Source organism: Branchiostoma belcheri, unplaced genomic scaffold, assembly GCF_001625305.1.
Source record: "Branchiostoma belcheri isolate BF01 breed outbred unplaced genomic scaffold, Haploidv18h27 scaffold11, whole genome shotgun sequence".
Lineage (NCBI taxonomy): Eukaryota > Metazoa > Chordata > Leptocardii > Amphioxiformes > Branchiostomatidae > Branchiostoma > Branchiostoma belcheri.
The window spans coordinates 1,696,507-1,722,137 of NW_017802491.1; the positions used below are offsets into that span (position 1 = coordinate 1,696,507).

At 41.8% G+C, this 25,631-nt stretch overlaps 2 protein-coding genes, 1 long non-coding RNA gene and 1 other non-coding gene across 5 annotated transcripts in view; 3 read left to right on the forward strand and 1 right to left on the reverse strand.

Moving 5' to 3' along the window:
• Positions 1–852: 852 nt before the first annotated feature.
• On the forward strand, positions 853–11,137 carry LOC109482849 (CBL-interacting protein kinase 32-like). Its single transcript, XM_019785694.1, has 10 exons — positions 853–1,277; positions 1,760–1,900; positions 2,810–2,906; positions 3,734–3,877; positions 4,937–5,068; positions 6,762–6,878; positions 7,253–7,390; positions 7,627–7,747; positions 7,914–8,035; positions 8,330–11,137. The coding sequence occupies exons 1-10, from the start codon at positions 1,104–1,106 to the stop codon at positions 8,734–8,736; spliced, it is 1,593 nt and encodes a 530-aa protein (XP_019641253.1). The 5' UTR covers positions 853–1,103; the 3' UTR covers positions 8,737–11,137.
• A 118-nt stretch (positions 11,138–11,255) lies between these two features.
• Positions 11,256–22,719, reverse strand: LOC109482703 (eukaryotic elongation factor 2 kinase-like). 2 transcript variants are annotated; one of them, XM_019785525.1, is made up of 12 exons: positions 21,752–22,719; positions 20,875–20,912; positions 18,315–18,486; positions 16,744–16,893; positions 16,105–16,365; positions 15,447–15,704; positions 14,850–14,915; positions 14,360–14,485; positions 12,726–12,935; positions 12,441–12,565; positions 11,939–12,117; positions 11,256–11,518 (listed from the first exon to the last, which is right to left on the reverse strand). In XM_019785525.1, exons 1-12 carry the CDS (start codon positions 22,199–22,201, stop codon positions 11,409–11,411), a joined length of 2,145 nt encoding a protein of 714 aa, XP_019641084.1. In that variant the 5' UTR covers positions 22,202–22,719; the 3' UTR covers positions 11,256–11,408. The 2 variants fall into 2 exon arrangements, with proteins under 2 accessions (XP_019641084.1, XP_019641091.1); XM_019785532.1 differs by lacking the exon at positions 14,850–14,915 and having other exon boundaries at positions 21,752–22,718.
• A 448-nt stretch (positions 22,720–23,167) lies between these two features.
• On the forward strand, positions 23,168–23,249 carry Trnal-uag. The gene has a single exon. It is a non-coding gene; the product is annotated as a tRNA-Leu (tRNA).
• A 954-nt stretch (positions 23,250–24,203) lies between these two features.
• LOC109483198 overlaps positions 24,204–25,631 on the forward strand; it is a 3,917-nt gene continuing 2,489 nt past the window's right edge. The window contains exon 1 of the long non-coding RNA XR_002140998.1: positions 24,204–24,283. This is a non-coding gene — a long non-coding RNA (uncharacterized LOC109483198). The remainder of the gene's footprint in view (positions 24,284–25,631) is intronic.

Genomic DNA, 25,631 nt, shown 5'->3' on the forward strand with positions numbered 1-25,631 from the left:
TGGCCATTTCTTTTAATTACTAGCAATTCCATATACAATATTACTGCATATATATCATACAACATATCTAAAAGACAAAAACTCGATCTATACCCTCTCGTCCAAGCACAGACCTGAAGACGTCAAAATAACTAACAGTTTCTGACAATAACCCGAGAACTACACAACGCGTCTGAAGCCTGAAGTGGGAGTGGGGCAGCCGTTATAGGTGTTTGCAAAAATATAAAAACACTTGGCACGCACCCAGGCACGCACGAGCCTAGGTTTCAGTACTATTGACTGTGCAGGAGTGTTGGAAAACCACCTGCCGTCTGTTTGTTCTTGATCTAACAGTTTGTCCAGGCGACACCAGAGCTGTGTAAGCCATTATACCATCTGGGATACTGAGAACAGCCCGGGGACCCTCAGTCAGTACGAATCTCATAGCCTCCGACGCAGGCGCATGGGTTGTTTCCTGACGTAAATTCGGTACGGTCTCAAAGTCTCAAAAGTCAGTCAGTTAGTTTGATGTTTGGTAAGTCGCGGACCACAACGGCTGACTTTCCAGGCTATTGGTCGGTATACTTCCTCAGAAGGGACGTACCTTCCCATCGAAAGCCTGTCTTCAAGGCTACAAAGCCAGGCAGTAGATTTGGCATACTTCGGGATGTTCTAGAACAAGAAAACTTGATACAACTCCGTTTGTATGGCATATCAAGTCAAATCAAATCAAATCAACTGTAAATATTGTGACTGACTGTGATCTTTAGGCCGTCGTAAAATATCGTTTGATAATTTCATCAGTGTAAGTTTAAATGCGCGTTCATTTGTACTACACAATCACTACTGCCTCGTTCTCGTGGGTTTCAGAGCGCATGCCCGATTAGAACGCGATGTATGATTTCGTGACGTAATAGAACGTTAAGACGTCACAAGTACGCCGTGTGTTTTGTGTGTAACGAACAAGTTGTGATGCCCTGACACGGGCTAGGGCACAATGCACTGTCCTTGTTGCTGGGCACGGGTTAGATCACCGGCAGAAACGTATAACGCATAGGCGCCGCCACTAGTAAGTAGAGACCTTCACACTAGCACCCTGTCGGTATATTCAATACGAGATAGTGATGTGGTTTGGAAGCAAATCCGATCCCGAGCCGAAGATAGACAAGATTCGGGACGACGTTCGTCTGAAGAAGAAAGGTTCTGACGGAGATTTCTCGCCGTGCAAGCGCGTGCAGGGTCTGGTGGCCCTGGGGTACGAGATGGGAGAGGTCATCGGACAGGGGCAGTTCTCCAAGGTCAGTTACTCCATATATCCACCACTCACTGTGTCGCACGAGGTCTGGTAAACTGATCTGTTATCGTCAATTATTTCTCTCCCTTTGATATCTTCATTTGATTGCCAGCAGGAAACCATTCTATCAGAAGTCCTTGGCCCGTGTCCGAGATTAAACCCAGGAATGATTTGAGTCACATGATTTTTGGTGCATGATGCATGGAAGTCAAATAAAACATTATAGACCTCGATCGATGATGGCAGTGAGATTGATTTAAGTTGAAACAGAGATTTTATGACTTAAACTAACAGACTGCGACCTAGCCATTTAGGAGTCTTCCAGTACATTTTTTCCAATGTTTGAATCAGTGGAGTCAATCTTGATGTTTAGAGAGAAGAGGTGTTGTTGCAGTGAGCGTTAATTGAGCCGAGCTTCATCGGTTACGATGGCGCCATTTTTTATTGATAAAAAAAAACTCATCCCTAATGTCCTTCTAACCCCAGGTGCGGGTAGCGTACTGCCCCAAGCTGAGAAGGAAAGTCGCAGTCAAGGTCATCTCTAAGAGGAAGTCTCCTAAGGATTATCTCCGTGACTTTGCGCCTAGGGAGGTCTCCATACTTCAGCACCTTAACCACATATATATGGTGAGTCGTGGAATTGTGCTTAAGAAGTTCAAGTTCAGGGCAGACGTCAAAGGAGCAAGAAGGTGTAAACATGCTCATTTTTCTCCGTCCCGACCACAGTGTGTGGAAAGTGCATGTTGATATTGTTAAATCCTCTCGGAGAGACTCATTTAGGACTAACATGTACGGGTATGTGGACAGATACGTACAAGCTAGTTGGCCCTTTCCCTTTAGGGATGTGTGCTATCTATACATTGCCAGTCTTGGGCATTGGACAGCAACGTAAGAGATAACGAAGGCGTCTCTAACCACTCTAAGTGTACTAGAGGCCCCAGTCGTCGTCGCTACAAGAACACTCTTACACTTGTGACAATCTGGAGTTCACCTTCGGGCTGGAAATCATGCTACTAATTTATTTCCAAAAATCAAGTATCATGCCTCCGTAAAATATAGTTTTTGTGAATTTCTTGTTTATTTATCATAGTGCATTTCTCGCTGATTATATCTATGTATTTATCCACTGGCTCATGACGTAACAGACATGTATATAGCAGGAAATTGAAAACAGGTAATGAGATTACCTTTTCTGTGACCTTATGGCACCTACGACCTAACTTCCTGTCAGTGTAACCGACGTGCCTAGCAGGTGGAAATACCTACGGAAACACCAGCAAACACACAAACAGACACACCGAAAACAAAACCTTCGTACACAGATGTGATAACCACGCGATGAAATTCTCTATTCAAAGATACAGAAATCTGTACCTTGCACCTGAAAATGAAATGGTAAGGTTGATTATTAGTACAACGGCTAGACCTCACAAGACCTCCGCTCAGATCACAAAGACGGTCGATGAGAAACAGGTTCGCGGGGATAACTGGCGCGACTACGAAGCTCGGTCACGGTTGTGTTTTTGCCCGATGCAGATTGACATCTACCGGGCCCTGGAGGACCAGCGCAGTATGTACCTGGTGATGGAATATGCCGCCAACGGAGACCTGCATGACTACATCAACACGAAAGGTCGGTTGTCAGTGCCAATGTCAACCTGTGTGGGCACCCGTGTCGCTCTCTGCGCTCAAAACCTACTTGAGTGGAAACAGGTCTTGTTGACTCAGACAAACACATTTTCTATGGAGCGAGTTTAGCCGGTGAAAACAGATACAAGTGTAACAAAGTAGTTATTTTTCTCCTTCAGATAATGTGTGTATTCAACCTTGTTTGTGTACTTAGCGGCAGTGCTTTGAGGAGAGAAACAATGGAACTTGCATGGGTTGGATGTCTAATTATGTTGCAATTTGGATCAATGTTGTACATAGGAGTTTTTGTCACATTCTAGTTAAAATAACTGTTCTTTTTGACTGGTCACTACCTGGTTGTAATAAGCTATTACTTAGACTTCATTATGCCGGTCTTAACCCTTGTCCTGCTGGCAATTTTTACACAATATTTTCAAATAATTTCATGTCTTAATCAGGTCACAGACCCTTGACTTTTTTGCCCTGCGGCGGCGTAGTTACTTCCGCATTCGTTGCGTTTCGCTGCGGTGTGATGCGTTGCACGAGAAACATCGCACATATACAGGGCACTATATAGATGGTACTGTCACATGATGTGCAACCCATATATATATGGGCCCCGCAGGACAAGGGTTTAATTATTTTGTAAGTGGAAATTTAAGATTTATTTTGTACTTTTATTTTGTAGGTTGCAGCTGACCTTACTAAAGTCAAGGTACCCTTTGCGTCAATGAAGGTTCTTCTAAAGCTTCTCCTGTTATATATAAATGCAAAGCACTGTAACAGGATAATCACAAAAGTCTCTTTATTTCTCTCGCTATTCCCATCCAGGGCATCTGGACGAGACGGAGTCGCGAGCGCTGTTCCGTCAGCTGATAGAGGCGGTGGCGTACCTACACAGGGCCCGGGTAGTGCACAGGGACATCCGGCCTGAGAACTGTCTGTTAGCCGAGGGAAACCAGCTCAAGCTAGCAGGTCTGTTAGAACCCCAGGCACCCTCCTTAAAAATGTCATGTTGTGATGTGGTATGTGTGGTAATCACCGTTTTATAGCACGCCGTGACACAGTTCCTTAAAGAAGTTAAAGGACAGACCCCTGCAGTTTGTGACCATGCGGTGAAGTTAGATTAAAATCTAAATATATCTTAGTATGTTCATTTCATTTTCATTACACTGATGGTCATTCGAAATGTCTGCTATTTCAAAATTTCTTGTCCAATGGTATTGGCTGATAAATTATATCTTTATTCATATCCTGGATGACTAATCTTCATACAAAAGCAACCTCTATAAGGTTCGAAAGACCAGTGTCCATTCTCTTACCACACATAAAACAATACCAGCTTGTACTAGTATCTGCCATGTCCAGACAACCTAATTACACAAACCAAATGACCCATACTGCCGTATGACATCTACCCTCACCTCTGCCAAGCTAAGCTAACCTGGGGAATTCTGCATAAGCAACATGAGGTGGGTGGCCGACACGCTTCCCTAGGAAAAACGTCCACTGCGTAATTGATTGTGTGTACGACGTTACGGGACACTTCAGTGACCTTGACCGCGGGGTAGAGAGGGTTGACATGGCCTTGGGTGTTAGGATGGGACTGGTAAAGGTCGCGATCAAACAGGTGGAGGTGTGTGTACATGCGTGCGTGCGTGCGTGCGTGCGCGCGCGCGTGTGTGTGTGAGAGAGAGAGAGAGGAAGAGAGAGAAAGGGAGAAAGAGGGGAGAGAGAAGGGAGAGAGAGCGCCCGAGGGAGAGATTGTTTACTTTGTTGCATGTTTACCAAATACACTACAAACATACGAACATCAAAACACACCACATACATATTGTGAAATGCGATGTGTATCTCCAAATACCATATGGATTATTAAAGTTAACCTTTCACCGGCCATTTATCATTATCACTCAGGCAATCAATTCCCATTGTTTGTGGTATCCTATTTCAGATCCTTGTTTATTTTTACGGACCAGGTGAGCCTAAAACAATACCAACATCATCATCACAAAACATTATGCTTTGTTTCAGACTTTGGTTTTGCTGTCTGGAACCGGACGAAAGAAATGCTGAACGCACACTCCGGTTGCTATGGCTACGCCGCTCCGGAGGTAGTAGAGGGAGAGCGTTATGACGGAGAGAAAGCAGATGTGTGGAGCATGGGTAAGTTATATCAATACATCATCATGAGAGTCATTGTACAGATTACCCAGCACTCATATCTATAAGTCGCTAGTTACTTCAGAAGAGTGGACATCCTCCCATAGAAAACGTACCGCCATTTTTGCCGACTGTATGAAAAATGTGAAAATACTTTGGTAGATGAAGAAAAATATCGTGCATGTATAAATGACGTTCGGCAGGAGTAGGTAGTAAGATTTTGTCACGATTCAACCTCTCGAGCGTTGGCGGTTGACCTGATGAATCATATCGTCACATGTAGGACGTAAAAGAACCCAGCACACTTATGGAGAAGAGTAAGGGTGACCCGCATTGCACAACTGGCTAGCTATACTTGAAAAGGCATGGCTTCACCTCCATTATGTATGACAAAAGAGCTGTGGTACGCATCGCCCACGTTTATAAAGTGTGTAAACTTTCGAAGCTGACCTATGTAGAGCCAGGTTAACTCCTATGTAATGGGGAAACCATTCATTACAGAAGTGCAGTAATACCTTCTTCTTCCACGTAACACGTTTGTTTGGAACTGACGTGAGGTCAGCCTCAGGGCCAAGTCCAGTGCCGGTCTAACGCTTCAATCGGTTCCGTCTGGGAAACTTCTGACCTCTAAAACACATGGCGAACAACAGACTGACAGGGATAGTTTTGTCTCTACAGGTTAGGGATGTTACGAATTCTGAACGCTACCAGATGGTGACAATTCCCAGTCCAAACGTTATTTTTAAAAACTCGAGCCGAATCGTAACCTCTTGACAGAGAGAACGAGATCAAAGAAGCCCCCATAATGGGACGGTTTAAATCAAGCAGACGTGGACTGGCTGCCACAGTATGGTCATTTATCCTATTGATGAAAAACAACCAATACTAACTCGTTGGTATGTGCTCCAAACATATGAGCACAGTTCCAATGTCCGACTGTAAGGTTTGATCTACCAACTACATGGCAGATATAAACGGCCAGTTGTTATAGTACTAGTATGTACTGCACAATAATGATTATGACACTATTAGTGTCATATCTAGAATTACAACGTTAGATAAGAGCCATCAAGACGACCAATGTTTATTTTTAGACCAATTCCTGTGCCACCGTCCCAGGTCACTAGTGCCCCGGCTGTTTGTGTTTAACGTTACTCCCAAGGTCCCGGTGTTGAGAGAAATGTCTACTTAGAAGATAAACCAGTCAGTAGATCAGACAACCCGTAGGCACAGCTTGAGTTACTAACTCCACAAAGGAAACACCATAAATCTCAGAAAAGGGCCAAAAAGCGTGCCTTTAGTAGGAAGACACCGAGATAAACATCACTGTACGAACATATATTCCAAGAATGGCACATCCCTGTCATGAAGATCGTTATTTGTACTGTAACAACAGCACTAAGCCTGGTCAAGCTCTGTCTACATCACACTAGCTTTTAAAAGGATGACGTCTCGGGCCATTGTACAAATGGGTCATTCGCTGGTATTGTGGTATCTCAGCCCCCACCCCGATCCCAAATCGGCCTGTAGACACATTGTGTTCCAGTGTGGAACTCCTCTCATTGTTGAGACTTGACTTTACAGGTATTAAACCAAGATAAACCCTGTAACATACTGCATCAGTGGAGCGCTAAATACCGGATTGCACGTTATACTACATATATACCTAGTAAAGTTCTGACCGCTTTTTCTTCAGGTGCCACACTGTTTGCCATGCTGAACGGACGGGAACCCTTCCCAGACTCGGGGGATGTCGGCATCCTACTCAACTCCATGGCGCAGAAATTCAGGTTCCACCAGAAGACTTCAAAGGGTATTTTCCCTTATTCAATACGTGTTTGATATTTACGAGAAATGAAGAAAAAGTTTATAATTACTAACGTCTTCTGATGTAGAACTCTCTGAGAAGCGTGGAATACATAATTTCATGTTGACAGCGTTGACAGCTCTTCAGTTCTTAAAAGAAAGTTATTGAGAAACAGACGGTTAGAGAAAATAAATAGACATGAATAAGTACAGGCAGGTGTATATGTGTTTGTATATGGAATAACGCCCTCTTGCGTGTATCTTTAGTACAGATTCTATCTAAGTGCAAGATACCACACATGAACGCTACAAGTCTTTAAAACATGCAATGTGAACTTGACAGTGTCTGCCTCCCAACCATCAAAACATTTGTTCCCACAGAAGCGCGAGTTTTTGTACGGCGTATGATGAGTCTGGATCCCGAAGACCGCCCCTACTCAGTCGACCTGCGCAAAGACGTCTGGATACAGAAACCCTGTCAAATCACAGACACCTACTCAGAAAGCTCCGTCACGTCAAGTACGTATGGTCGACCCAATTCAGTTCACTTGGAATGCTTTTACATAGCAAAGATTTCAGTTCAAAACCTCTCTATTCTAAAGCTCTAGTGGCATCGCTGCATGCAGTGTTGCATAATTTGAAAAAAAAGCTATCCGATGAAGCAAATAAGCATACATGCAAATACATACATTCATACTGCATGGCAGCATGCAAGAAGAAATCGTCACGTGGTTATTTGCTGTGATTTCCGATAGGTGTCTGGAACGCTGACTTTGACTTGAACCAGGAACATGGACTAGCCGCAGGTCAGCACAGCTTTGAAATCCCGCCAAAGACCGTGACCAAACTACTCAAGTCTGTGGCGCTCAACAGTATGTAAGTACGAGTCGTTTCGCATATCAACAGCGATGTTATTTCTGATAGCTCCAAGGATAGGAGTATTGCTAGTTCCTTTCCCCATTTACAACAATAGCCATTTCAAACAGCAGGTTATCACAATGAAACCATTTATTTTTTAAATCTTTACCTGTTTTTTTTTCAGTGACACAGACGAATCTCTGGTTCGGGTGAAGAGGGGCGTGGCGAGAATCAACTCCCGGGAGATCGGGATCAGCGGGCCCGCCGCCAGGAGAGTCAGTGTCGCCCTCACCAGTAACGTGGACGGTAAGTGTGCAATACTAAAACACATAGAAATGCAGAAAGGAAAGCCAGACTCTGATAATTGTGTGCAATATGTATTCTGTAGGGATGAAATCGTGGTTTTATGTTATATTTACAGAAGAGTGTGTTCGGGAGCGCTGTAGACACAGCCTTCGTGTTTATTGGGATAGCATTCAGCACCAAGGAGAGTACCCATACCTACCTTCGCACAATGTATGTACGTTGTAAATTCATTTAGTCATGAGCGACGGCTAAGAACCACGTTCATCAGTGATTCATATCATTTGGTTCCAACAGTGTCCAAGCTTCCTGTGAAAGGGTCTGCCTCTGGCAAATCCCTCGGTCAGAGGATGAGCTCGATGTTACGGCGTTCCTCCAGCATTCTGCGGTCGGGCTCCCAGGTCCAGCTCCCCGCCCAGGAAATCATCGACGCCATGGTAAAGCAGCGCCAGGAGGAGGTGAAGAGGGACATGGGGCGGATACACAGCATGACCGGGGCTCTGTTCGCCTCTGCCGCCGGCAGGGCACGGAGACAGACCATCTCCGCCAACCGCTTCGAGATGGCGTACGTGCAAGTACTGCACGACAAGATCGCTCAGGAAACAGGCTACGTCATAGGAGAAACGCGCGGGAAAATGGAGCGGCTACGGCACAAGCTGGAGAGAATGGCGGGAGGGGAGGAGGCAGGCGGGGAGGGGTGCTGAGTTCCCCCGTCTACAGTAGCTGACTTCATCGGAAACGTATCTAACCATTCATATTGTTAATACAGACTTTTAGTACTGTATTGGTGCTCAGAAAAATGCAATTGTTTACACTGAACTCAAACGATAACATCAGTTGAGTCTGTAGTTTTAATGTCTTTACTGATTGAAAAATTACAAATGCTGAATAAACACATACAGCACAGTACATGAGTGTCTGTGGCATCTTACAAAGCTTTAAGCCTAAGCCAATACATGCATTGCGAGATTTTTAACACATTTAACGATAATGACATAAAAGTACGTCTTAATTCCAATTTTATCCACATTCTGTGGTACATTTGTTACACAAGTCCTAACAATAGTGACCATTGATATACACATCCCTACACATAAGCAAAACTTAACCACCCTTCCTCTATCACCGAACAGAAGTAGACAACATTGGAGATGCTTTTTCAGCAATATAGTTCTGTATATAGTCTATCTGTGTTCACACACAGGACTGTACCAACATCTTCACATTTCTCTCTCTGGTTGTGAGTTGAAAATCATTAAGCATGGTTAATGACCACCCGGAGATCAAAACCCAAATATGCCAAGTTTACCTGCAGATGTACAGAACAGACTGTTGACATCTGTAAACAAAGTATAGTTAAGCAAAGGGTACATCTGATTATCAGACAACCAGTAGATACAGTATGCATGTGAAGTGTCCTGACTAGGCATAGCAGCAATTCTAAATAAGCCAAACAACTGGGTGATGTTCCAAGTAATTGAGATACTAAAATATCAATTGTTTTCATTGCAATGTTCTTTCAAAACAAACCAGTATTTCAAAGTTGTTCACACAATACTATGGTACATGTAGTATCATTTTGTAAATATATTTCATAGCTCTTTTCTTTCCTTTCCTTTCACTGCACCCAAACCGTGTGTTTCTATCCTCTAGAAAACTTGTTCACATACTAGTATACTACACAAGCTAATAGGTATAAATTCTGTCTGGGCCCTTTTCAGCAGTAGGCTCATGTATATATCTATAATTCAGTTTGGCATTTTCAATACCTTATTGCTTTCACATTCTTCAAAAATACAGAAATCCTTCTCTTATTATCACATACATGTGTCAGCTGTAGACATCCTAAGCAGCGTAATTGTACATGCGCACTAACAATCTACACTAGTTTTACTAGTAAATGTACTTACACATGCACAAATATGAATTATGCCCTTTGTACTACCAGCTGCTTGTAGTTGTTATCATGCAACAATAACAATCCATGACTACAATTCAATCACTGGTTACTTGTACTTCTATAATACTGTCATTAGTATATATGTATAAAGTACAGTATATAGCTTTAGCTGTCAAGAAGTTTTTAGGCATGTATAAAACAAGACAACTTTGCTATGCCTTTGACCTTGATGTAACCATGGCTGATTGACAGTTAAATTCCCTGAACTTAATAAACTGCATTGTTTAGAAGTGATGTAACATCATTGTGAAGAAATGCTGAACAAGATGTAGGAAAATCATGAGTTTTTGTTGCAATGATGTGGATTTTTTTTCAATCCCTCAATATCAGATCCTTTGGCTTTGTTTTCTTGCAACAAAAGCTGACACATTGTTACACGACACAGTTCTATAAAGGAATATATAAACTGTCTGAGCAGGGAAGACTGATAGCATGATTCTACATGGCACTTTGGAGCAAGAAGGGGGAAAAGCTGCCTTGATAGTAGAAAGCTGCCCAAGACATAAGCTTTGCATAAGATTGGAGGAATACTTTAAGCAAACCTGATGCAGACTGTCTGAAACAATACCCATTGTACTGGATAATGCCTGCTGCTGCACAACAGACAAACATACAGACAAGACAGACATCATGCATCCATACATTTGTATGAACCCTGATAATGTTCGATTGCAAAGATTTTTACGCATTCAAAACTGTAGTAACTTCTGTAATATGCTAAAAGTAGAAACCTAACATGCACCATGGAAATTCTTATGTTGCCACACAAACATCAAATTTGTCTTAATTTCTAGGTGATGAATTTTTACAATCATTCTTAACCCTATTCTTAATGATGACATACTTATAGAGCTGATGACAAGGCTAATCAAGGACTTTGCTCTTGTGTTTGAGTCACTGACAGAGCCACCTAATACACATTTGTACTTAACATGCTTCACTACAAGATTTGTTTTGGGTACAATGTGACATGTGTACATTCATTAGCTGCAGTTTTGTTCAACTTTATGTACAAGCATGTAAAACAGTAGAACTGAGCCAAAAAAGCAGCATCTTAGTGACAAGCTATTCTGTATGCTCCTAGCAAAAATTGTTCACTACTGCTAGCATTTCATCCTGTATATTAAAGACAATGTATAAATCTTTAAAAAAAAACTCAAAGAAAAAAGATGTTTTTTCTACCCAGCACTTCTTGAAAAACAAATTGCAAGTAAATAAATGATAGTCATGGCTGGTATATTGTCTTCACAGTTTGATGTTTACAGCCAGAGCTACAATCATGCACCTTTCTAAAACCATACACAAGTAAACAGTAACAAATAATAGCTGTTGCTCATAATATAACAACAAACTGATTGTGTTCCCAGTCGCTATGTTTGATGTTTGTTCCCTGTACATGTACATGTACGTGACATCTCATTCCTCCATCTCTCCCCAACACTCCTCTGCAAACATGAAATACTTGCTGGCCAGACGACCCTTCATGGCAGCCATGGCCTGCTCTGCAGCATCATTGTACAGCTCCGCTGTCAGGGGACAGGAGAGGTGTTAGAACTTTAACAATTGTTACAGCAACAGACATGATACATTTTGTCCAGGTGCACATGTAAGTAAGTCATGCACATGCACTTTTGTTCCAAAATTGGAACTGTGCACATAATTCTTGACTGTGGTTACACCAGTTCAGCTAGATACCATTGTTCACAGTCAAGTATTGTAAAGTACATTCTTAACATTTAGGTGTTAAAAACTTTCTTGCATTTTTGTTAAGAATTTTGAAGATAGTCATACAATTTGAGTTGAGCAACCTGTCTCTGCGCCCAAGTTTTAAGGTTACATGTAGGTGTACCAGTGCACCCATTTCCAAAAATTCATTTTGAACCCTTTCATACAATGTAGATAGATGCAAATCCAAGGGCTTCGAGAAAGGAGGATCCTGTCCCTACCAGCTCTCTCAGGGTCCTTCTCCAGCCCATGCCCACCCTCTCTGTATAGTTCAGCTGCTTTGGCCATCAGCATGTATGCGGGGTCCTCCATGGTGGCGTCATAGCAGCCCTCCTCATCCTCCCCGGACTGGTTCACAGCCTGGCTGTACCATCGGGTGGCCTCCACCCAGTCTATCTCTCTGTAAGGGCAGAGACAGTAGATAAGATTGGATTCATTCCCCAAGCTAACTGACATGTAGCACATCGCGCATTGGGAGCTACCGGTAAATCTGCCATCTCAAACATGTTTCTTGTATTTCTCGTAAGATTCCGTGCTGTACATGCTTTTTGTGTTATCTTTGGCAAAATTTACTGCAAAAAGTTGCAGCGGCCCCGTGTAAACATATTCAAGATGGTGGGATCTAGTCTTGTGTTTCCTCAATCCTTTGAGAGAGGATGCAATTCAGATTGGCAAAGAACAGTGTGAATGCATTTGACAATTTGGATACTATAATTTCTGTACCTGTCAGTCCCTAGGCCCATGCCGTTATGGTAGGCGTTTGCCAGGTAGATCATGGCAGCGCGATCCCCTGCAACTGCTGCCATCCGCATGTACTCCACACCCCTGTTGGTGTTCTCTTCAGTATTCTGCAGTTGCAATGATAGTTACATTCAGTGTACTATGGTCACATACAATGCACCAAGTTACAGCATGATACTAGCAAATATACTGTGGGTGAAGTTCCTCATACATTGCTCTGATCATGATATTCAGTATCACCCTGATAAAACATGCCTGCCTCCTCACCTCAACATGAGCGCCCTCTAACACATCATGAGGCAACTGCAGGAACATCCTGGCCAGAGCCACGATGGCTTCCAGTACTCCACACATGGCAGCCTTCTCCAGATGGAAGATAGCCGAGTCCCAGTCCACTTCCTCCTGGTGCAGCAAGTTCAGTCCCTGTTGTGGGGCAAACCTTCCGTTCTCATGGTATTTTGCCATCTCCAAATGCACCTAGAAAAGGGAGGGTTAGACAGGTGTAAGTTTGGATATTCATGTCCATGTACACATACACATACACTCCTCTGAATAATTAACCATTACACATTCAACGATGTGTTTGCATGAGTAAGCTGCGTCAATCTCTCCATGACCTTTTGTGATTATGCAACATCATGACAAATTTTGATGTCACACAAGTGGTCAGGAGAGAAGGCAGTAGTGGTTGACAGCGCCAGGTTTCCATAGGGCATCAATTTTGACTCTCTGCTTAAACCTTTTCTTTGCTTCTGGTCGTACAACAGCTGCAGTGGAGTACATGACAACAAATACAATCAACAATGCTACAGTACCATATGTCACCAATAGAGAATTGTTGTTGGAAGACCTCCTCTGAAATTCTATAGTGAAAACACAGCCTGTGCAGCCTATGCAATAATATTGCACATGCAGTGTCCTAGATAGACCTTGCTGCCCAAGCTTTCTGAAGCAAACTGCCCATGGACCTACAGAGAGCAGGACTTTGCATGCCTACGAGGGGCCGGCACACTGTACCCGTGTTCACCGTGGTAAGGTGCACACTCACCCGTCCTAGTATTGACCCCTCCTTGCGAACACGAGGGTTGTCCTGCACAGAGCAGCACGTAAACAAACAAACAAGACAACACGACAAACCTTAGTACATGCAGTGGTGCTTGACAATTGAATGGAGGGCAGGCAAACATACAACAGGTACATGGTACAGGCCTGGGACAAGAACTCTGAACATTTTTCATTGCACTTTATTTGACCAGTGAAAGAGTTGGTACAGACATGTTTACTGGCCATACTGGACATCATAAACTGCAGTGAATACAGATACATATCTTTATTGTTATGCAGTTGCAACAAATCAGAAAAAATGCTGTAATTGTTGTATGAATTTAGCAGCGTTTACTTCATCACATGCCATTTGCTGTCCATCACATGCTGACTGCAGCATGCATGTGTAAGTCACTGGTTCTGGGTTTGTAGTGTCTAAAATGATGTGAGAAATGTTTACATAACAAATGTTAAGCAGCCTCCGAAGCAACAGTGTTTTAAAACTTTTTGTTGTTCAAGTTGTCAATTTTTATGGCTTAACCTTGCCAGATATACATGTACCGGCACTGTACTGGGTAAAACAGGCTTTCTGTATCACTTTTATACAATAGAGCAGTCCACACCCATAAAAGTAGATGGTATGTCATATAGTAATTATTAGTATGACATATCAATGCTGCAGACTGAAATGTAAAAATTATGAAAATGTATTCTATGCAGGTAATGAAGTACAGTTTGCTATAATTAAAGAAAAATAAAACTAAACCACTTAATAGCCATTATTGCAGTATTGCTGATTCTAAGTAAATCTTAACCAAAATTTGTTGAAGACCAAAGGCACAAAGTGTTAACCTCACCTCTCCCAGGATAGAGCCTCCCGTGAGCTGACCTTGAATGACAGACATCCGGCGGAGGTTGACCTCCAGAGTCACGCAGGATGGTCGGCTCACTTGGCGGCGAGCAAATTCCTCCTGCTCTGCTTCCTGTATAAGAAAAATGAGGAGGGGAGGGTTTAGTTTGCATTGTATTATATAATGATAGTATAGTATTGTTACAGTATTGTATTGAATCATATGGTCATTTTTTTCACAAAGCACCTTTTCCCAGCACTTTTTCCCAGCACTGGAACACAATTTTGAAAGTACTACAATTGAGTCTGCATTCAGCATGCTAGTCTACTCTTTGGTTCCTTACGTTACAGGCTGTATCAATATCTATTTCATGAATTAATTATAATCTTTTTTATTGAGTACAAATCTTTAAACTAGTTTAAGGTCACACCAAGAAGTGCTACAAGAACTACGCTCCACTCTATGAAAGGCAAAGGATGGAATCTTCTGTTGGTACCTCCTCTGGAGACATGGTGTCATCATCAAAACAATCACTCATTTCACTGTCATATCGAACACGGCCCTGTGGTGCAAGCAAGTGGGCAGGGGTTATAAAAAAGGATAAGCAGTGCAATGGCAGGGAAGAAAGAGAAAAGATATTTAGAAAAGCAGAGAACTGAAGAACAAATACTGCAGTATTAAGTTAATTGTGCACTTGAAACCACAAAAGCAAGAGAATACACTTCAAACCACAAAAGCAAGAGAAAACACAAAGAACAGAGATCAACCGAATTAACAACTGGAAAGGCAAAATTTGCAAAGCAAAATATAGTGTTTACCTTCACATGGTCTAGCCCAACAAACTACAGAACTGCTCTGTTTATTCTTACTTGATCATAAACAAGCCCCTCTAACACTTGCTACATAAAGTAATCTAACACCACCAGTTACCATGGTGACAGGCATCTGGTCCAGGTCATTGACCTTTTTTCTTTGGAAAAGAAGACACAGAGCAACAACAATATATTTTCCTGTTGTGAAGGTAAACATTATTATGATTGTTGTTTAGGAATCAGCACTGAGGATTTAGGAAATTACAAGTGCCAGGACTTACCCGAGTGATAGAGCTGTTTTCTGAGTCTGATCGAAAGCGGCGCAGACTGGAAAACGGGTCATCATCCATGAAATTTATGGGTGAGAACGGAGGAGAAACTGAGGACGACATGGAGAAATCCTCTGATTCTGACACACGCGGGGAGTTGCGAGGACTCTCTGAGCGTTGGCGAAGAAATACCGTGATGTCACCTGTATTCTTCAGCCTTGGGTCGATTACGATTTCCTCTGACCCACGCAAGATTGTTTTCGATGACATCTGAAACCAAACTTACTGTTTAAGTATTGTTGCAGTTAAGTATACCAAACAAATGTTGTGGTAGTCACAATTAGGTTAAGTTTTCCCTCATGCCCATTTGTTTGTCAATACATTTAGTATTCTACAAACTCATGCAATTTGCAGGGGCTATTCCTTATCATATGCTGGGGTAACCATGCTAAGAGTATTCAAACCAAAGTTATCGAACACAAACCAAGCAGAATTCATACTTTTCTTAAACAGACTAATGAAAGTGTACGTATATATATCTCCCACTTCCTACAATTCCACATTCAATTTGTTGACCTGTCTACGACTGTTACCAGTAGTACACTTGTCTACAAGTACAAGTGTACAAATGTACATGATAATGGCACAGAAGCCATGCCCCCACCCTTACCTGTAGCATCTGTGCTTTCTCCAGGTTAGCGATCTCACTGTTGGACAGGTCGAAGGGAGCGAGGTTCAGGGCCTTACAGATCCTGTTACAGGAGTGGGAGTGGAAGTACAGCGCCATGCCCTTAGTTCCCAGGTTCCCGTCCCCGTAGTTGGTCCCCTCCTTGGTGTGGATCTGTGGGTCGGTCCACAGGTCCCCCACCCCCTGGATGTCCACCACGATGATGTTGTGGGACGAGCGCTCAAACGTGAAGTGACTGAACGCCTGGAGAGGATGATAACAAACATTGCACTGAGTTACAAATTCACAGGTGACAAATGCAGTTTTCTCACCAATGTTAATGGACAGACATCAACATTGGGTCAACATTTATACAGGAAAAAGATGTCTTGCTATTCAAGATTCCACTCTACAAGTTCAATCTCCAAAATGTCAACCAACAGTACAAGATAAAAATAGCTGGAGATCTGCTAGCACATGGACCATTAGTAAGAAACCTGTAGGCAACATTTTCTCACCCTCCCCATGACTAACAATGGCACATTTTGGCAGATGTCCAACTATAGCAATGTATATTTGAAGATACTTTACACATTATATTAGGACACACCTGGCTGCATCTTCTGACACCTGAAAGCTCACCTGTGGGGTGCACCTGAGTGCCTCGTCCTCCACAAAGCCAGAGTTGGAGTTGTACTTGATGTACTTTCCCTCGATGAAGTGTTCCAGGTGGTAGAGAGGAGAGCCTGGTCGGTCCTTAAACTCCAGAATAACCACCTGCATAATATCCACCTGAAGAAAGTGATATCAGATTAGAAGCTTGCATATACACTTCTTAGTTCAACCTGACATTGAATAACAATATTTCATGGGTGTCACAAAGGGGAAGGAACAACTCAGTTACAATGTTTTTACTTCCTGAGATTTTCTTTTTTGTGCATTTTTGTAGTTATCTATACATGCTGGGGACACTGATGTTTCCATGAAACACCTCACTTGATCAATACTGTCATCTTCATGTACCATATCTGGTAACTCCTGAGCATCTATATGTATAAACCCATCTACGTGCTGTACTGCCCGTAACAATGTTTCTTTCCCACGTCAGTACCACATGTACAGCATATCCAGAGAAATAGGAGAGCTGGGTCAAAGCCAGGAAGCACTCCATGTTTTATTTAGTACAGTTGAACCGACCAGTACAGTGTACTTGCTCCTATGTCAGACCCAGCAAACAGCAGTACACACAGAACTCAGTATGCAGACCCATGTTCCTATTATGTGTTGCTGAAAGAGTGCTGCTGCTATTTGCACAAGGCATAGACGAGGGAATGCACTTTGCTGGCTTCCTGGGCATTGCTACTGTTATTGATTGACTGGAGCTACAATGTCAGGGTCAGCAGTGTCAGCTGAGGAAGTTTCCATTTGTGCCAGGGAGACCAAACTGGGAGGAAAGGCATTTCACATTGACTCTGACTGAGGACAAGCAGGTTTTGGTTAAACTACTGAATCTCCTTGGAGATAAAATCTAAAATACTATATATAGTATAATATATTTAAGTCATTTATTTTCACAGGGACTTAATTTTGAAGTTGAGGGGAAAAGAGGTTTTTGCTATGCTTTAAAATTGCAGTTGAAAAGAATCCCAAGTACAGTTGTATGCTGCAGCAGTGCTATACTGCATAATACCAGTACCTTATTCACACAAATGGCCTTTTTCATCTTGCAACATATACCGCCAAATATAACATTACAGTCTTTGGCTTACATTGAGTCTTGCAAGTAGAGTCTAAGCCTGCCATTTTTATACAAAGGAAATCTCTTTAGCAAGCATTATAGATGCCACAAGGGTGCTTAGCAGTATCCCCCACAGATCTTTAAAAGCCACTTTTCTATCAAAATGGGGATCAACGTTTAAGGTCAGGTAAGTAACTCAGACAAGCACTTAAATGTTGTCTAATGGCCAGAGGACACAGTATATTGAAAAAAAGGATTTAAAAGTATACTGTCATTTTATGGGTGATTTTTACGCTTCAGTCGTGTTGACTTCATCTTCAAACCTGACATTTGACAAAATGTTCATGATCATAGCACACTAGTCTCATCTGCACTATTGTTTATTGCACTCTTCCTTCCCACTATTCAATACAATTACATGTATCAAAATCTGAAAATTCTAAGTTGATCATGATTGCTGCACTGCATAACTTACTTTCTTTGGAGGGTCATGCCTGTTGAACTCCTCTCCCCACAGCTTAGCGTCCATCTGGAGTTTAACGTCCTCAAAGTACACATCTCTGTCCACCTTCTCGATGTACCGCTTGGCCACGTAGTTGGACGCACGGTTCCAGTCTAAGGACCTGGAGAAGTTGGACAGCTTCTTTCTAAAACACAGAAGAAAAATCACAGGTCAACATTTTTTTAACCAAAGGAAGTCAGCTAATCTAACTGTATTTGTACAACAAATGTGAGGTGAAAACTACAATTCTGCTTCTAATAGCTCTTTTTTTTCATGACTAAAACTGATCTACTCAGTAACTAAAATAAATGGAACTTTGATACACGTGACTGGCACACAGGACAGGTACACACAATACACACAGCCAAAATCAATATAAAGTGAATGCCTCTGACTAATGTGATATCATGGGACCTGCTGCCTACCCTATTCTACATACATGTAAAAGGAAACAAATGTCTTTCACGCTGTAACCTTTGCCAAGGTTATGTTTTTGGTACCATGTGTGCCTTTGTGGTTCAACAGCATAACTTGTGAAGCCATGAAATGCAATGAATCCCCTTTACTATATACTTGATTAAGACATACATCATGTTTTGGGGGTTTCATACTCAAAGTGTGAGATATGAAAAATTAAAATTGACACCATACATTTGTATATTATGGTTTATCTAAAGAACCCAGACTGTCAACATTCATGGCAGCTGCACAAAGTCATTTGTCATGCTTTATTTCCCCCACCATACCACAGGAAACACTAACACCCTACAGACATTCTGTACGTGTTGAAGACAAAATCTCCTTTTTGATGCTAAACCCTCAGTAGCCTGCCTTGCCATTCGATTTGTAACGGGGATCCATGCACTTGCTGACCAGGGAAAATTTCTCGGACCAGCAAATACAAAGAGCCCCGTTACAAATCAGCTGACACCCTGGCCAAACCTACAGTAGACTAGATGTTCACAACTAATCTCCCTGTTTGAACCCCATGCATCACAAGGACGTTCCATAAGACTTGAATAAAGGCAGGAAAAGCCACATGCAGGCCACATAATGCATCACTACAGATACATGTACATGACTACGTGACTAGGCAGCCGTATGTTAAATGGGCCTGATTATATTTCTATCTGAAACCATTGGCTTAGTGCCACAGTTAGGCATTAGAATTTAGACATTAGACCTGTTATTAATAAGGTCGTTCAACCCAGGCACTGGGGAAATCAATAATACAGAGCCTCAAAACAAGGATAAGACTAAGACTAAGAGACAAAATATACATGGATGTCAGACACATACATGTTATTAAACCTACAAATAGCATTTTGGGGATTTTCCGAGGCAGTCTTGGTGTTTGGCATGTGGTGTCCTTTGCTTTACCCGAAATACACACTTGGGTCACACACGTAGTCACCCTGGAATATCACTTAGAAACCAGGTCTGCAGATTGTTTTACAGCATATATAAAAACAGGAGCGATTGACAATACAATCTGGGAATTGTTACTGGTGTAATTCATTCACAGACAGTTTGTATTATGTCTGGGAATTGAAATGTTATATCTGCTTTTCTACTGGAACTGTTTATGAGAGCTCTGCTTAACAACTTCAATTTAAATATAACAGTGTTACTAGAATTATGCAAGTGTACATATATATACATGTATTTGGTATTTCGAAACAAAGGCAAATGAACTTTATAATTGTGGAAGCAAATATTCAATATATTTCCTTCTACAGTTATAAAGTTCATTTGTCTGGAGTTGCACAGATTAGATTTCACAACATATCCCTTATTGCAAGCCAGGACATTCTAGTGTTTGATTGATGGTTCAATAACAAACACTGCTCTCCTGAACTGACACAATACCCTATAAACATGTGACCGTTATATCCACATTCCAGGACATGGAAGTTCAAGCGGAAGGTTACAAGTTCTGCTTATGACCATTGGCTGTTCAGTATTTGCAGACCGTTTGTCACTCGCCAGATCATGTTACATGTACAAAGGGCATGTATGTTGTCTGCATGTTTGTGATAGCTGAAAAAGGGGAAATATATGTACTGGTAGATGTAGAAGAAATTGTGCTTTATAGGAACAGTATGTTGTCTTTCTGGCAGCTTATGCTGATTATGACACAGGAAAGTACAGTACAACTAAGGGTGAGGCTAGGCTCAAATGGGTGGTATGGTTGCCATTTACTAATACTGCAAGGTCAGCACTCAGGTGACAATACAGGTTTTTGCTAGTTACAGCTGGATCACTCTGGCCTATGTCAATAATATGACTCACAACAGCTGAACAGGAAATAGCTATACACACAGAGGACCATGATAAATAAGTGGCTTTAAAGTGGGAATACACTGAGCTTATCACGTCCTCTGTTGAACAATGTCAATATCTGTGACTTATCACTATAACTGATAACCTCCGCAACAACTACATGCACAGAACTGTGTATCATGATCATCATGAATTCCATGTGCCATCAGCACCAACTTAACCTGTACAAGGTTTTCAAAAATATACTTACAAGCGAAAACATTCTCTCATAGCCCCATGGTCGAACGGCTGCAAGGCAAAAACAATCATAATCTTGTTAATTCTTTGAGATGTGCTTTTATACAGATAACAAGTTAATGCAAATGGTCTCAAAACTGCTATTATCACATACCTATTGGCTTTATCACATAATCATTTGATAATCAGTGAGTGACACTTTTACATTTCTTTTTGAACTTGGGCACTGCGTAAAAATTTGTTACTTAACTTTAACCATTTTTAAATACAATCTTGAACCATGCACCATGTTATTGGGTTGATCATGATCATGGTCTTTGAATTCTTGTCTCTATTTTAGTGACACCATAGCCTCATGGCCCTATTTTGTACCCAACAACTTGAACAAGGTGTCCCCAATACTGGGTACATCCTGCAGCTGCTTTTTTGGAAAAGAGGATATTCCCACTCAACAACTGAATAAGGGTGACTAGAGGACTGAGTGTGCACCAGTCAGCGTAAATATGAGGGGGTCTGTTGAACGCCCAATATTGCAGGGCAGGAAATAAACTAGTGTATTGTGGGGTCTGCAAATGAGAATGCTGATGCAATTTTTTTAGATGTAATATTTTACTTATGATTATATAAGGTAACGTTAAATGTATCATGTACAGTATCATCAAGTCCTTGGGATCATCCTGTATGTGTGTCAAGTTTCATGAGCAATACCATTTCCGACTGATTGTCACCCTTTTTCTTTATAGTTGATAAAAATATATTTCTTGTGGTGTCATTTTACATTCTTCACAGTCTACAGTCCATTTGTCTTCGTCACACCTGTTAACAGAATTGTAAGCACCTCACCCCGCCCCCTTCCCGATAGGTTTATACCGATAAGTGCACATGTTTACCTCGTCCTCCATCTTGACCAAGACTATGTCCTCCGACCATGTCTTCCTCAGGGCGTTGTACCGATGTCTTGTGGCCTTTTCCGTCTCGTGCTTCTCCAGTCCGAACTTTTGCCAGGAGTTGGGGGTGTTCTTCACAAACTCCCGAGCCTTCTTGATGGCGACCCGCCAGTTTTTCACGGAATTCGAGACCTGTCTGGTAGTGGTAGGTTCGCGTTCGGGAATCGCGATCGGTTCGGAGACAGGCCCTGGTCTCAGCGATGCCAGAGTGCCAAGTGTACGCTGTCGACGGATGGATGCAAACGATACTCGCCTCTGTTTTGACACTGGAGTTGGGGGTTCCTCGGCTGAATCTGACGACATGTCCTCTGTTTCCTCCTCTTCTACTACCTCAACATCCGTCAGAGGCATGAGGATACACTCTTCCTCCTCGGAGGTACTAGAGACAGACATTTTTGTCTTTCCAGTCGCCTGGTCTTGAACAAGTAAATTTTACTCACGACGATTTTTGAAGGTTCAAGACTTGAAATCGGGAGCGTTTTTCTGGAATGAAGAGTACAAAAATTCACGACTGGTACGAGACTGGTGTTTACAGTTGGAGTCTGCGATCAGAGACATCGGACAGGTTTCGATTGGTGCTAGAAATGGAGCTGTCGTCAGAATGATTGCCAACTTTTTTGGTAGGATCATAATAATCGGGCGTGTGTCTGCTTACGTGACTAGCAGCACACCACGCCGTTTGGTCCTGGTCGGAGGTCTGGCTCGATCGCGGGTCGGTCTTGACCTGATACTAGTGATAGGACAACACCACCAGAATCAGCACTTGCAGCAGACCCTTCGAAAACCCAGTCTACCTTGTGTACGAAGCTGCGATTTCCGAAGTTTCAGCTTCATACACCTTGACCAACTACCTAGCTGGCCCGTCCAAGTGCGCACCCTGTGGTGGTCATGGCCCCGAGAATAGAATTAGACTGTACCATTTCACGAAAGTTGTAACATATGACCTTGTTTGTTTATTTACAAAGAGAACATATAAAATTAATGACACAATTCTGAATAAAAAAATGTATTTTTATCATATTTAGAGGACTACATACTTATACATTTATCAAAAGGTTACTTTTGCATACTGAGAAACTAAGTAGATTACTGGCTGGACCTTTTTTCAGCAAAGATCTCCCTTTGAATCTTTGGTCTAGTCTAGTCACGTGGCTTCAACGTAAACAAAGCAGCCACCAGCGCGGCGGACTGTATCTCGCAGCGCTGTACGAAGAAATAACGTAAAGAATCATGTACTTTGAACCAGATGAAGCGATAGGAAGTCATACTGTCCATGAAAAAAGCATAAATGAAAACTGAGACGCTGAGGTAATTTGCATTTTAGTTTATATATTTAAAGAACGCCTCCTCACAGCACAAGGTAGCGTGGCCGAGTGGTCTAAGGCGCTGGTTTTAGGCACCAGTCATTTCGATGGCGTGGGTTCGAATCCCACCGCTGCCAAGATTTTTTCTTTTCTTTTGCTTAAATAGACACCCTTTCATTTTTTGCTACAACACACCACAAACTACATGTTATATTAAAAAATGAAAGTTGTTGACATGCCTCACTTTAACAGAACAAATATAACGTTACGTGGCTTGTCCATGCCTCAAGGAGTTTATTATTAACTTGTTAGAGTACTATATCGGCACCAATAAAATCAACCCGTTTCATTTTGTCTTTCGAGGATTCTGATTTTGTTGACAATATCGTTATCCTGCAGAGCCTCCTTCAGAGACTTGTGCGACGTAGGCATTAATGTTTTCGGGGAGCGACGCGAGTTATGCGGCGGAAAGATCCGGAGTTTTGCCCTGGAGGGTGTTTTGCCGCGGAGGGAGTATTTTGCCGCGGCTAAACTTATTTTTTGACGTGTTTTAGGCATCTTTATCTCACAATTTAATCTCACCTTGGTCAAAGGTACCCTCAGGGGTATCTTTATCAGACTTTATTTTTTGTTATGGTATTTTTTTTTTCGCCAGCCAAATGGGTTACTACTAGTAACTGTCTGGCAAATGGGTACTATCTGGCCAATTTGATACTGTAGATCTGCTTGCAGCTTGGAGCCGTTCCAACCACAAGAGATGTTGCATATTTGCATCCAACAGGTGGCGATCAGAGACTACTTATTTGACTCTTATTTGAAATTTTGAACCCATCGTGATATTGCTAAAAACTAACGTTATAATTTATGCTTGTAATTATCTAGTCATGGATTCTATATTGAAACTATCTCTTCTGAGAAAACATTTCCCCATTTTTGACAATTTCTACTCTTTTTCACATAGCAGACGGTCTGGTGTAGACCTGGTATATTCTAGCCTGGGTGCCATCCCTGAGAGCTGGCGGATGGCACCCAGGCTAGGTATATTCCGCTAGAGGTCGCTTTTGTAATTTGGCTGGGGCCGCGGTCTGGTCACGTGATTACTCGGCAGCCATTTTGATCTCGAAGAGGAGAAAGTGCAGTAATTTCTCCGGTTAAAAACGCTAACTTTTAGGTAAGTAACAGACTATACGGGCATTATATACTTCCACGGTGTCAATATAAGTTTCTCCTTGCCATATTACCGCATACTGTGGGGTTGAAGTTGGTTTTAATCGCGGTAAATGCCAATTTATTACACAGCAAGGTCACCCCAGGATACCGGTTGGCCTTACGCAGACCAAAATCCTCCATTTTCTCTTCGTGTTTTGTCACGTATTCACTTAAGTTGAAAGTGTCCGGTGTTTATGCTGTATCTATGAGGTCATACATGATTTAGGTAAATATGATCAAGAGCTAACACGGACTTATATGCTCATAAAATGGATACGTCTAAACTAACCTATTTTTTTCATCTGCCCCCCTCCCCCTTGAATTTTAGAAGTAAAATTTTATACTAGTAAATCAGAGATGCAAGGTCATTGTTTTTGTAACCAGGTCCAAAATTCATTTTCCTTGCTTTTGGTTAAACTGACAGTTGGTCCTGACAGATTATTTCTCGTGAATTTGGTCACATTCCTTGACTTTGGTACTGAAAAATTTAATTTTCACCCCTGAATAAATAAACAACCACTTTTCCAAGATGTCCCACCATGCACCAGGAAGGGTAGTTAGAGAAATTATAGAATACACATTGGGTCAGCTGTGGAACTTCATGTAGTTATATAAAAAATCATACATCAGAAATATTAGTATCTGCATGCAAAGATATTATGGCTCAACGAAAAGGGACAATAGGGAAATTTGTAATGTAATAAATTTTACAACAGGATGCTAACTGTACTGCTGCTGAAATATACTATTGTATAATTATGTTTTAAGACATTACTAGACATTTTAGAAAATTTTAAACTATGTAGTGGCTTGGAGGTCAGCAAGAAAAAAACAAAAGCTATGTGGATGGGATCCAACAGACGTAGGATTGATGAGCCTTTGGATGTGCTCTGGCCACGGGGGCCTATATATGCACTAGGTACATATTTTTCATATAACCAGGAAGACTGCGATAAGTTGAACTTTGATCATCACCTGAAAGTAATGGAGAAACTGTTAAATGTATGGAGGACAAGAGACCTAACTACAATTGGGAGAATTGTTCTGGTTAAAACACTTGGTATCTCTAAACTTATTTATAACTGTACGGTTTTGCCGGTTCCCGTTGGCTTTCCAGAGAAAGTAAATGGGTATATTTTTAAATTTATTTGGGATGAAAAAAAGCCAAAGGTGAAAATGAAGACGGTGATAGGGAAGAAAGACCAAGGTGGTCTAACCATGGTGGATTTTTCTATTAAATGTAAAGCCCTTAAGGCGACATGGATTAAGAAACTTGAGAAAAGTGAAAGTTGTGCATATATGTTTAGTAA